Below are 13715 nucleotides of genomic sequence, written 5' to 3'. Positions count from 1 at the left end.
TTCAGTGTATGTGGTAGAAGACCAAAGAAGAGATGACCTGGGTCCATCCACCTGCCTCACGGCCTGCTGGACTGCTCTCTGTTGCTGCTGCCTTTGGGACATGCTCACCTGATTGGCCAGCCCTCCTGCCGTGCCAGCTCTGCCACCACGTCCCACAGGTGTCCTGCCCCCGTCTCTTCTGATTGCTGTAATAAATGACTAGCTCCGCACAGGCACCTCTACTTTCAACACTGGGAATCTATAGATTAGTGATGGTTGCTGCTGTTTAATTCAGTGACTTGATCTTTTTAATGTTCAAAATCCATTTCTTATTGATCTGTAACAAAAGTGCTAAATGACTTTCCTTGTATTTTTTTGGCCAAAGGCTTAGTTATAAAATATATATTTATAATTTTAAAATTATACATTCAAGGTAATGGCAAGGTGTAAGACACCACTGAATGATTTCTTTGCTCAGACCCTGTATGTTTCAATAAATCTGCCCAAAATTCAGCTGTCTAAATTCTTGGGGATCATCTGAGCGTCTGGGTCTGTGCTTCTTGCCTCCTGAATTCTTTCCACTTCTAAGTACTCATCTGCTCACTAAGACCTGTACAGTGTAGGTACCTCGGCTCACGCCTATTGCTCAGTGCCTGAGGAGCCTCTTCACCTTTTCTTTCTGGCTCCTGCACCAACAGTGTGGCTGCCGTGAGGAAGGCAAGCTCGAAGCAGGGTGTCCTTTAATCCCAGTCTCCCTCCGAGATGAGCACCAGCAAGAGCATTCATCAGTGTAACTCAGACATGTATTTGCCCACAGCCTCCAAAAGGGGCCTCTTAGTGAAGGAAGGGTAACCCAGGCTCCTCTGGAAACCCAGGACCCCAAGTCGTGGAGACAGACCCAAGTCTTCCCTGCTCCCAGCCCCGACCTAGTCAGCCATGCCGCTCATCTCACCTTTGGCCACGGGGTGGCGTTGAGCTACATAGTGCAAGTCAGATTTGCTCCTTCAACAGACCCGCCTAGCAGGCCAGAGGCTGTGGCTGGCAGCTCCCACCTGACCTCCACCTGCCACCCTTCAAAGCAGTGCTGTGCTACCAGTCTTCACTCTTTAAAAGAAAAAAAGCTATGATCTGGTAGCATCTCCTCTGTGGTGTAAGTTCCCACATACCATGACGCAGAAGCACACCATGGAATGCTCCCACCGCCCAGGCACAGGGACTGAAGCCTAACCTTAGGCACACACATAGTGGCCACATACAAAAAAATAACTAGGAAGGGATAAAATTTCCAAGTTTGCATACTTCAGGCTTTTTGTTTATTTTTATGGCACTGGGGTCTGAACCCAGGGCCTCGTGCATACTATGTAATTTTAACAATGGCTGTGTTTGCAGGGGACGTGGCTCCGCCACAGAGCACTTGTCTTGCACAGACAAGGCCCTGGATTCAATCCCTGCCCAGCAACAGGAAAAAAAAACCACAATGGCTGTGTACAACAAGTGTCTTGCAACAAAATTCCTGACAAATAATCGGCTGTCCTAAGCGCGATAAGCCAGCTCCAGCACACTACTGCCCCTAAGCCTGCAAGAAACCTCAGGATCAATCTTGTGACACTGGCCAAAGGAGACAGCCGTGCAGGTGCTGCTGGCTACCGAACTTGTGGCTTGCCTGGGAGAAAGCAAGGAAAGGAGTCTGGAGGCTGACTCCACAGCACAGCTGGCCGAACGCTTCGGCTGTGAATTCCCTCTCTGTAGTACTTGGAGGCCCAGAAGTCCGGGGATCAGTCAGACCAGAAAAGGAAGAGCGCAAGACCCAACTCCCCAAGGGGAAGCTGGCTCTAGCACAAGGGAGCAGGAGCTAAGGGTAGTCCCACTACCAGCTGTGCCCTCTCTTCTCATCCTGGTAGCAATAAAAACAGACTCAGCAGAGTAAGACAAACCCTTTATTGGCCTGTACCTAGTGGCCGATCAGGCAGAACATATCCGTAGGCCCTGGCTCCCGTCCTCCCTCTCCTGGGAGTTCCTGGATCATCACAGGAAAGAGGAGCTTCCAGGGCAGGCAAAGCTGGGGGGAATATACAGGGTGGGACCTGAAAGTGGCTCAGGGCAATACAGAAGATGTGGGGCTGGTTGCTGGCCCAACCAGATAAAATGTCCATCTGAGTAGAGGGAGGCTGCCACCCCGTGCAGGTCCTGCTGCCCTTGCCAAGATGAGAGGGGTCTAAAGGGAGAGTGTCCCCTAGAGGATCACTGTGCCCTTCGTGCCATCAGCATCTCCCGGATGTTATCCTCAGCTTCCTTAACGCTGCGCTCCAGGTAGGACTTTTTCTGCTGCAATGTGAGAAAGACAGGTTTAGAACATGTGAGGTTGGTGATGCAGCTTTTATGTGCACAAGGTATGTCATCTCTGATCAGTGACTTCCAGGGACATAGTGTCAACTGGAAGCCAGTAACACACACCTGCCACACCTGGGCTGACCAGTGGACAAAGGCAGGAGGTCCCCTGGTGCAGACAGCAGAAGTCCTCTGTGGAAGGCAGGCAGTAGCTCTCTTCCTCTAGCAGGAAGTGGCCTTTAAAAAAACAGGCATCTTGGTACATGAAGTTACACCCGACAAAGGCCAGGAAATTCCCGGACAAAGCTCCTGCCTCATAACAGACTGTCTCTTTTTAAGGTTTTTCATGGCCTCGGCCAGGCGCCCTGGTCACCAGGCTGCAGAGCGGACAGTATACACTGGTCAGTCCAGCAAGCCGTAGGCTGCCATGAGCGCTGTGAATTGGATCACTCGTCTCACTGAGGCAGATGAGTCAGGGTGGAATCTGCTTTTCTAATGAAACCAGTGCTGCCAGGACAGTGACACAGCGAGTAAAGTAGACCTTTTTGGAAGTTTACCTCCTGCCCCAGCTGGGTCCTAAGTTAAAAATCTCAACTTAGTCAAAATGAACGACTTTCAGAAGCCACACTGGAATCAGAATTACAAAAGATTAGTCAAAGGAAATGATGTGTGTGCATAAATTGTCCTACGCTCACCCTAGAAGTATGGTGGCTTTACCACACTGGCCCCTGCCTCGAGGACATAGCTGTGGCTATATTCCCACTGAGCAGACATGAAAGCAAGGCTCTCTTTTAGAAGAACACTATTCATGTCCTGAAGGAACACTGAAAAGTACCCTCTCCCACGGTGCCTGTGATGACGGAACCACACTGGAGCAGTAATGTGCAGCCTGGCCCAGGGAGCCCAGGTGCCACCAGTGCCCTTCTCTCCACTGACTCCCCTTCACCCAAGTGCCATATGACCCAGGAAGCGAGGGGAGGTGGGCTGCACAACCGGGCTGCTATTGCCAGCACTGAGGTGGGAAAATCGAAATGACACCCTTATGGCCTTCATTATTAAATCTCTCTGGTGCCTGTGTACATGTCGCCTGCCTTTAACTTCTCCCATTCTCTGTCCACACAGGTACTAAATGACACACTCTCAGGCTTTTCCATGCAGGCACCAAATATCACAGGCAAGACATAAATCTTTATCAGTTCTCATGGAAACCTCTGCCTCCTCTCCTTCCCAAATTTCCTTACGGCTAGAAAGAGCCCTATCTCTTTACTTGTCTCCTATCTGCCAATTTGCACACACTTCCTTACAACACAGCAGGAACTCCATAAAACTCATGGTGACTACAGTAACAATTCAGTGGCCTCAAGGATACACTGTTGCTAAGGAATTTTGTTTTTATTACATTGCTAACCCTGATATAATCCTATCATTGTGATAGCAAAGTGGGAACTTGAACTTCCTTTGATAAACAACCCTTAGACTTTACTTGTGAGTAAAAAAGAGGTATGCACTGACACACCACTGAAGAATGTACATGTACTGGGTGTTGCATGGAAGGGGGGGCAACAGCCAGATAGTGTCGCACACCACCTGGGTACCTTTTGGGCCCAGGCCCATGGGAAGTTAAGGGCTTGGCTGGTGGAGGAGGCAGGTTCTTCCCTGCCATACCCAGTGCCCAAGGACTGAGCTCCGCTGCATTTCATCTCTGCCAGTTTACTGGCAAAACCATAAAGTTGGAGCATAAGCAGCAAGGGCCTCTCTGCCATAATAGCCAGGCTGCTGGCCAAATTCAGATGTCATTCTCAGCCTTAAAAATTCTTGACCCAGTAAAATCTATTCTACCTTCTACTTTCACAGTCTAAAGTCACTTGCATATTCTCTTTTTTTTTCTTAAGGTACCGGGACTTGAACTCAGGACCTTGCACTTGCCAGGCAGGCGCTGTGCTGCTGAGCTATATCCCTGGCCCACTTGCATATTCTAAAGTCTTCAACTTTTAAAATAGAACACAGGACCAGGGATGTAGCTCAGTGGCACAATGCCTGCCTGGCAAGTGCAAGGCTCTGAATTCAATTCCCAGTACCAAAAAAAACAAAAAAAAAAAAAACAAAAAAAAACAACAACAAAAAACCCACTGCAAATAAACAATGTATTTTTGGCTTTTGGGGGGGGGGGCGGGGGTTACTGGAAATTGAACTCAGGACCTGGCACTTGCCAGGCAGGCACTTGTACTGCTGAACTATATCCCTGGCTCTGAACAATCTATTTTTAAGTCTTTAATTTATTTAAATGTAATGGATAATTCTAAAAAAGACAAAAACAAAAAACAGTTCCCACAGACAGGCACCCAGAGCATAGTGAGACCTGTTTTCTAATCATTTTAATAGTTCCTCCTTGTTTCCAAACACATCTAAGCCTACAAGACTCTGAGAGCAGAAGCCAGGCCAAGCACCTGAAACTGGCTGAGCTGTTCTTCACAAAAAATATGTTTAAGTTCTAATCCCTGGAACCTATAAACAAGACATTAGTTGGAAAGGGGGTCTTTGCATAAGTAAACAAGTTCAACTGAGGTCACACTGGGAAGAGTGGACCCAAATCCAATGTTTAATATCCTTAAAAGAAGGCCACGTGAAGACAGGGACACACACGCATGCACACACACATGAACACTGAGTTGACCAAGGCAGAGACTGTTGAGCTTTATCTATGAGATAAAGCTAGAAGAAGCAATGAAGACATCTTCCCTAGACCAGAGGGAACATGCCCTGTAACACATTGAGTTTAGACTCCAGAACTCTAAGAGAAGAAATCTGTGTTGTTTTAAGCTACCTCTTTGGGTAACTTGTTACGCAGGTAGAAACCAACACAGCCTCAGAAACGAGGAGTAGCCTTAGTTACAGAATCTATCCCAAGGCTCCTCTGGACCCAAAGGATCCTACCCTGCTGTAGCTCTGACCACACAATGAACTGCAGAAGCCTAGGTGTTATGGTTTGTGTCTGGGTGTCCCCCCAAAGCCTCATGCAGTCATAGGGCAGGCTTTTAGAGTTTGACTGATTATGAGTGTGAGAGCTACACCCCACCCTGGGGTGGATAGTTTGCATATGTAAGGGAGAGGAAGAGGCTGCTTGCAGCCATTCCTGGCTTTTGTGCTTGTTGCTTTGCTGTGTTCTGCCGCCATGAGCTGTAGCCCTGCCATGTGCCACTCTGCCTTGTAACCTGCTAAGTATGGACTGAAACCTCCACAAACTGTGAGCTAAATAAACCTTTCCTTCCTAAATTTTGGGCGTCAGATATTTTGTCCCGGCGAGAGAAAAGTAACCAAGACACTAGGTAAGCACCCCGAAGTTTATATGCTAGTATCACACTGATCAAATAAGTAAATAAATAACTGTGGTACTACTGACCCAAATACAAATGAGGCTGTCAGCATGAAGGGAAACTAAGGAACCAACGACTAAGTTAACCATCTTCTCCAATGAATCTCCAGAGCTTATTCCTACAACTATTAGGCAAGTCAGAAACTCCGTGGACCCCAGTTTTCTCCATCTCTGTAAATGACAGCTCCATTCCTGGAACTGTTCTAGAAAAAAATCTTTTCTTTCACACCCAACATCCAACCAAGCAACAAAACCTACTAGCCCTGTCTCAAAATATATCCAGAATCTGCCCTTAATGAAAAGCCTCTTAGAAAGTCTCTTATGCTTTTGACCCTTCATTTCCTTCTCCATAAAGTGGCCAGAGTCATCTTTTTAAGACTTTAAGCCTCTAATGGCTTCCCATCCCAGAGTAAAAAGCAAAGCTGCTTTGTCTTTGGGCTGCTAAAACAAAATATCATAAACCGACCAGCTTATAAACAACAGAAATTCACTACTCCCAGGCTGATAGGCCCAAGATCAAGACACATTCAGTGTGTGCTCAGGTGTGCTGTCTTGTCCACAGCTGGTACCTTCCCAGAGTCCTCGCATGACGGAGGGCAAGACCACTGCCTTGGCCTCCTTCACAAGGGCACTGGCTTCATTTAAAGGGCTCCACCCTTATGACCTAATCATCCCCCCAAAGGCCCCATCTTTTAATACCCTCACCTTAGAAATTAGCGTTTCACAGTCTAAATCTGGGGAGAGACAAATGTTCAGACCGTAGTGCTTTTCAAGTGTCAGGAAGCCAAGCATGGTCGTGGTCTCAGCTAAGTCTCTGACTCACCTCTGACAACTTTCCTTCTCCCTCTCAGCTCCAGCCCACCAGTAACTTGTGCCTTGACACTGCCCTTTGTTGTTCCCTTTCTGTAGGAAACCACTCCCGTAAACACCCACCTTAGCGTCCCTGTTCCTTCAGGCCTTGCTCAAGTGTTACCTTATCTGCAAGGCCTTCTCCTTACCAGGTTTCTCTCCCCAGCACTTCCACTCCCCCAAACAGTAACTGTCTGGCTCGCTTCCCTTATGAGGAGGGAAGGTCCACAAGTGCAGGACTTTGTTCAGTCCCAAGATACAGTCCTAGTATCTAGAAGAATGGCTGGGACAAAACAGGAACTTGTCACTTGTTAAATATAGTACATTTATTATGGAAATCACTCTTATGAGTGCCTTGAGGATTTGCTCGTACAGACAGTGCCCCTTCTCAGTACTTCCTCCCAAACTAAATGAATTAGGAACAAATACCAGAGAAAACAAGGGCAGAAACTAACCATACTCCCTCACAGTAGCTTTCAGGTTTTGGCACTCCCCTCTAACACCTTGCTCCTGAATAAACAGAGATTTAAAACTCAAACCTCACTGATCATGACTGGGACATCAGGGCCTTGCTCAAAGCCTTGCTCCCGCTAACAGAACAGACCCTAAGGGTGAGACCCTTAGGCTCAGCAAATTATTTTGTAAAACTAGAAAACAAGCCCTCTGAGTTTCCTATCTCTGACTCTGAAATCCTTAAGAAACTGCCCCATTGTGGGTTAGCCCCAGGGCTGTTGTGAGCTGTGCACGACAATGATCCCCTTATAAACTGGGGGCGGGGGCAGGGGGATGCAGAACCCAAACCTCCACCAGCAGGCCTCAGGAGGCATGTGCTGCCCTCACTGCAGCCTCTGTCTTGCTGAGCAAATTCTCTCAGAACTCTTTCACTGTTTCCCTAGGAAATTCTCTAGTGGCATCAAACCACAGGCTCTAAGTGCAGTAACATTCTTATGGGACCTTGTCCTGATGAGAAATCCTGAGATTTCCTGTGAGGCTCAACATGGCCAGAAGTGACACTGCTGGAGTCATTGCTCATCAACCAAACCTTATTCTGGGAGACAGACTGAGAGGCTGGCATTTCATTTTCATCTCCTCACAAAAGGAAGAGGCTCATGTCCCCAGAACTTTCCCGACATTACACAATCTCTCAAATAGACTTCTGAGGTAATTCATCTTGTGATGCTACCTCTGTAAGCTTTGTCCTTATGAATTTTATCTCCACTCTCCTCTAAGTTAGCACTTACTTTCCTATTTGTTATATCTTGGGGTATAGAAAAAATTCTTTTTCCTGCCCTCTACTTTTCCATTTTAAAGTGAGGATTTAGACAATACCAGTGTGTCCTGGCCTTTTGCACTGCCCTATTTTCATTCAGCCGCAGAACCCTTTCTTCAAATGATCTCTCATACTAAAGACTAAACAAATTTAAAATGGGTAAACTGAAACAGGGGAGACATGGAGGATCAAAGCACCCTTTTCTGGCTGATCCCTGATCTCCAATCCAGGCTGCAGGGGAAAGAGACAAGGCAGTCACAAGTTCTCTCTAACCCTTATGTTCTGTGAGATCTGTGTCCTCAGAGACCCCCTGCCCTCAGTCTGACCTAACCTGGCCATAGCCTGCTCCCTTATAAGGAAACCACGCTCAACTTCTGCAGACCTCTACCAACTTCAAGGTCTACTACTGACCAGAAAATACAAGACAAAGGCTGCCTTTCTCACTGTCTCTGCCTTGACTTCTAAATTCAAAGCCCAACAGCCCTAACTGATTCTCATCTTCCCTTAGCTGCGAACTGCACATGATCCGAGACTGCCAGCTGCCCACCATGGGTAAGTTTAGCAAAAGGCCAAGAATTCATTGGCAGCCAGGAAGCAAAATGTGGAAGGCTGGGAAACAAGAGGGAGAAGAGAAAAAAGGCCACACGAGAGCACAAGCAGAAGGAAGAAGGGACAGAGAGGAGCCTCAACCAGTAGGCACAGGGCAGAGCTGAGAGCAAGTGATCCTGTGACGTGGATGGTGAGATGCACTCAGCACAGGCAGGAAAGGGAGGTGAAGCCGGGCCAGAGATTTGAAGCAGGAAGGCACAGTGCAAGTGATCCAAGGGTGCGACCACTTGTGAACTCACCTAGGCACATCGACTTCACTGCTGAGGACACACTAGGCCAGTGGTGGCAAATCTATGGCTTGCGTGCCACCCTGGGCTCTTTGTATCGCTGAAAGCTCTAAAAGGTTCATCATCACTGCAGTAGGCTCTGCTCTAACTGTTGAACTATAGTATAGGAGAACTCAAAGAGAAGGTAACCTTAGACATGGAGCAGGAGGCTAGAGAGAAATCTCAGAAGAGGTCACTGCATCTCATCTTCCAGAAATTATTTTAAGAAATAGCCTTCAGTGGTCCCTGCTGAAGGACAAGGACAAATGACTTGGTTTAGCTAAGCACAGATCTTGCTTCACTCCCAGGTATGGTTCACCTGCTGAGAATAACACAGCTATTGTACAGGGTCAGACTCCCAGCCCCTCCTGAGATCACATACTGCGGCTACCATCCCCAACTCAATCAGCCATGACAAATCTCTGCAATACTTATGTACCCTGAAAGCAGAGGACACTCAAAGCCCAAGCCACCAGACAACCCATGGAAAATATAAAGTAGAAAGAAAGCTCGTAGCAAAGTACAAAGCCAGGAGAGGCAACTGTTCCAACTATATAGCACTGACCAGTCTTCACCCATAGAATCATTACCATTTGGGGTCACCAGGCTTAAAAGCATTAATGACAAGCCAGTCAATCGTGCCAAGTGAGAGGCGCTGAAGAAGACCCTTGGTTCAGCAAAGATTAAGGAAATAGGGAACCTGGTCACCACCGTAACATGTTCCCACTATACAAGCATAACTGTCCCATCAGGCAGCGTGAATCACGAGTGGTTAGCTATTAAACAACAAACGATGGAATTCGGGTCAGAGGCACCTGGCAACAAGGTATTTGAATTACAGGCCCCGTCATGAATGTGTTAATCCTTTTATGCCTTGTGTTCCATTTCTGTAGTGCCTATAACAACAGAACAAAATTTTTTCTCTTCAAATTCTTTTTCCTTGAATTTTTCCAGGTCACATATATGAATTACATGAAAAAATTAAAAAACTGCCAATCTTTAGCATAAATGGGTTAAATCTCTAAAGCAGGGGCTTTTAACGTGTGGTTCCTATTCCACTAACATCAGTTATCACCTGGGAACTTTAGGCCCAATCTATACCTGCTGAATCAGAATCTCTGAGGTACCGTCCAGCAATCTGTGTTTTTATAGCCCTTGGGGTGATTCGGAGGCACACTAAGGTGTGAGAAGCACTGTTCTAAAGCAGAAGTCAGCAAACTTTCTGTAAATGCCCAGATATCGAATACTGCAGGCCATGTGGGATTGTTTCTGTAGTGCTCTATGCCACCATGGCATACAAGCAGGCACAGATAAGGTGCAGACCAATGGGCATGGTATAAATAATGGGTGTGATTGCTCAAAATACAAAAACAGCAGGCTGGATCCAGCCAGCAACCTGCCATCTGCTGATTTCCCTTCTTTAAAAAGATGGGAGTATCAGCCAAGTGAGGTGGCATATGCCCAGTCCCAGCTATTTGGGAGGCTGAGGTGGGAAGATGGCTTAAACCCAGAAATTTGAGACCAGCCTGGGCAACAAAGCAAGACCCAGTCTCAATGTTTTGTTTTTGTTTTTTAAAAGGAGTTTTAAAGGGCAGAACTGAATACAGACAGAGATTTCCAAGACTTTTAACATTCAATGGGGGCTGGGGGTTTAGCTCAGCAGCACAGCGCCTGCCTGGCAAGCTCAAGGTCGTGAGTTCAATTCCGGGTACTGGGGGAAAAAAAAAAAATCAATGAAAGCTGTCTAACAAAAGCATAAATTTCCACCCATCCATCTTTCCATTCATTCATTCAGCTTACTGCCAAACCATTTGTCCTTTTTCCTTCAACAACGCTGGTTCTTGAAATTCATTTTAAAGAGAACAGTTTAAAAAAAAAATTAGCAAAATACGAACATTACAGACAAAAACAAAACAAAGCACAGCATTGCGCTTTTCCAGCTGATTCCCCCTCACCAGCCTGAACACTTGCCCTTACCCATCGACAATTCTCTATCCTCCTCTGCACCACTGCTGTACCAAACCAAGATGATTCCAACCAGAATGCCAAAGATCCATCTAAAACCATGACCTCCTCTCCCTTCATGATATTTACTTTACCCAGCCCGTCACACTCTAGATCTTACCAACACTAATAACTGCATCACCTCCAAATTTTCAGTTTGACCACTACTACCTCATATTCTTTCAGGTCACTTCTATCTGATATTGTCCTTCCAGCATTTCTTCAATGTCTTCACTCAAGTTTTTCATTATCATTATGCTTCCACGGCCTTTCCTCCTCTTCCCCAGCTTAGCTTCCCCAGTCCATACTTTATTTTTATTCCCTTTGTATATATTCCTTGTGTATGCCTTCCTGGCAAATGCCATCCCAGGTTAAACCGCATCACCTACCAGTAGGTCATGCCTAGACCTAAGTGCTGAATGCCGCTGGAAAAAAACACTTAACTGCTGAATGGTCTTACTTGAAATTCAGGGCCATGAATTTCAAACAAGCACTTCACATTGCCTGGAAATCCTATTAAACCTCTTTAACATGTTTGCTTGTCTGCTCTCCAAAACAACTACTTCACACTTTGTCTCATCTCAAGTCACCTGTACTCCTTCTTCCCCTTAGCTCATAAAGAAAAGTGATCTAATAACTACTCTTCTTCCCACTACCCAATCTAGTAACTACACACTTGTCTCTTTCCCTGTTACTCACAGGGACAGTACATATACAGGAATCAACACAACCTCCACTTAGCCGTGAATTCCATCCCCATGCGCCTTCTCCACCTTCTTCTCTTTCTTTTCAATCTTCCATTTCATTCTACGCAAGATCCTTTTTGGTGAAGCAAATCATTTAAAAACCCCCTCTTAGGCCGGGGATATATCCCAGCAGCACAAGTGCCTGCCTGGCAAGTGCGAGATCCTGAGTTTGATTGCTGATACCAAAAAAAACAAAAAAAAAATTAAAAATAAAAACCCTACCTATACCTCACAGCTCCCAATAGCTAGTGCTCCCTTTTCTCACTTCCTCTCTACAAAACTTCTTTAACCAAACTCTTTTAGTGGCTGTGCCAGGAGCAACTGTTCCAATACAAAAAGCACTGAACAGTCTTCACCCACGGACTTGTTTCTATTTGGGGTTTCCAGGTTTAAAAGCTCCTCAGCCCTCTCCAATCACAGGTCCATCTGCTCTACTGAACTGACTGTGGCCCAGGCCTGGTGATGTTTACATTACTGGAAACAGTGGTTACTTCTGCTATCTTCTAAGTCAATCTCTCAACAGCACTCAGCACAATTCTTGAAATAGTGCTCCTTCCTCCCACATCACTGGCTACTCTTCCTAAGTCCCCCTCGCTGATGCCCCTCCTCTGCTCAGCTTGTAGTGCTGGCAGTTTCTAGGAAGCTACCCTGGAACTGCTCCCCATCACCACCTCTTAGCACTCTTGGCTGCCTACCTTAAATTATTATGACTTCCAAATTTATACATCCAACCCTTACCTCCCTTTAATTCCAGAGTTACATATCCAGTTCTATATAAAACATGTCCTCTTATTGGTTAAATTCACAGTTAACATGTTTAACACAAACACAGCTAGTTTAGTCACTCCACTCCTCTCTCAGTCTTCCACATCTCCGTGAGTGGTACTCTCTAACTGTTCAATTTAAAAAATACAGGCGCTCTCCCTGATTCTGTTCCTTTCCTCCAACCCCACCTCCCCATCAGTAAATATTACTAACTTACTTCCAACATTCGTCAGTGTACTTCCAAATATATTCCCAAACTATACTCTTCCCACATAGCTCCACTACTACCATCCTAGCCCAAGCTGCCATCACCTCATGGTTAGTGTCTTCTGTGGAAACCTTAATGTGTAAATAAAGTTAATCCCCACTCAAAACCCTCTGCAGGCCTCATGTCATGCTAAACATAAAATCCAACTTTTCCAATCTGGACACTTAGGCCTACATGCTCTGAACCCTGCCATCTTCATTACCACTCTGTACCTCCCCTCACTTGTTCAAACAACTCCATCAAACTTATTTATATCTTAAGATACCTTATTATATATGTCTTCCACCTGGAATGTTCTTCCTCTCGATACTTTGAAGAGGTTAATCACCCTTTTTATTTAGATCTTGGCTGAAATTTGTGCTTTACCGAGGTCTTCCCTGAAAGCGGCAGTACCCAATAATGCTAAATGAATACCTGAGCCAGATGTGGTGCTGCACACCTATAATCCTAGCACTTGGAAGGCTGAGGCAGGAGGACTGCTGCAAGTTTGAGGCCATTCTGGGCTACATAGTTCAAGACTAGCCTTGTGCTACAAAGCAAGACCCTGTCTCAAAAAAATAAAAAAAAATAAAAATAAACAATCACCATTATTACAAAATAGTTGCTTATTTCTGATAGGTTTCCAAAATGCACACTTGTATCCTTTAATCTAGTACTTCACTACTTTTTTATATTACAGCACCTGGAAAATGGTATTTGCGAAGTACTAAATTAAAGAATACAAGTGTGCATTTTGGAAACCTATCAGGACGGGCACTGTGACGGTCTTAGAGATAATATCTCAGTGTGATAAAGGAAAAAAACTGAGAGATTTCAGAAAGAGGGAAATCAAATCCTTCTGTAACCTTTATGAGGTACCGGAAGTTGGGGAGGGGCAATGTCAAGAACATGCCTCCCAACATGCCTAGCTTGGGCTTGCATACTGGCTAGATGGCTAATGCTGCCTCTCACTGAAATAAGGAATCTAACACAAGGACAACTTTGCAAGGGAAAATTATGAGTTTTGTTTTGGACAAACTAAGTTGAGAGACTTACTCTTTTAAAATTTCAACATTTTAAGACTGTAAAGATGAGGAACCAACAAAATTTTTAAAAAGGAGAGAAACTGTGTGTTCTAGAAACTGAGAAAAGAGTCATTCAGGGAAAAGGAAGAAGAGGGGCTGGGGATTTAGCTCAGCGGCAAAGCGCCTGCCTGGCAAGCGCAAAGTCGTGAGTTTGGTTCCTGGTACCGGAGAAAAACCAAAAAAAAAAAAAAAAA

At 45.7% G+C, this 13715-nt stretch overlaps 2 protein-coding genes across 3 annotated transcripts in view; one reads left to right on the top strand and one right to left on the bottom strand.

Moving 5' to 3' along the window:
* The window catches only part of Cystm1 (cysteine-rich transmembrane module containing 1), a 60094-nt gene extending 59602 nt beyond the window's left edge, over nucleotides 1–492 (top strand). Inside the window, exon 3 of the mRNA XM_005382046.2 lies at nucleotides 6–492. Coding sequence (XP_005382103.1) covers nucleotides 6–112 — 107 coding nt within the window. The 3' untranslated portion in view covers nucleotides 113–492. The remainder of the gene's footprint in view (nucleotides 1–5) is intronic.
* A 1410-nt stretch (nucleotides 493–1902) lies between these two features.
* The window catches only part of Pfdn1 (prefoldin subunit 1), a 63215-nt gene continuing 51402 nt past the window's right edge, over nucleotides 1903–13715 (bottom strand). Inside the window, exons 4-5 of one of the 2 annotated variants that reach the window (XR_001233501.1) lie at nucleotides 2434–2544; nucleotides 2233–2304 (exon numbers count right to left, since the gene is read on the bottom strand). Coding sequence is in view for 1 of the 2 variants with exons in the window: in XM_005382045.2 (XP_005382102.1) it covers nucleotides 2221–2304 (84 nt within the window). In the remaining variant the exon portion in view is untranslated. Of the gene's footprint in view, nucleotides 2305–2433; nucleotides 2545–13715 lie in introns of both variants that reach the window. The other variant, XM_005382045.2, reaches the window with a different exon arrangement.

Source organism: Chinchilla lanigera, unplaced genomic scaffold (genome assembly GCF_000276665.1).
Source record: "Chinchilla lanigera isolate Chin_1 unplaced genomic scaffold, ChiLan1.0 scaffold00017, whole genome shotgun sequence".
Lineage (NCBI taxonomy): Eukaryota > Metazoa > Chordata > Mammalia > Rodentia > Chinchillidae > Chinchilla > Chinchilla lanigera.
This window is presented reverse-complemented; position numbering and strand designations above follow the sequence as displayed.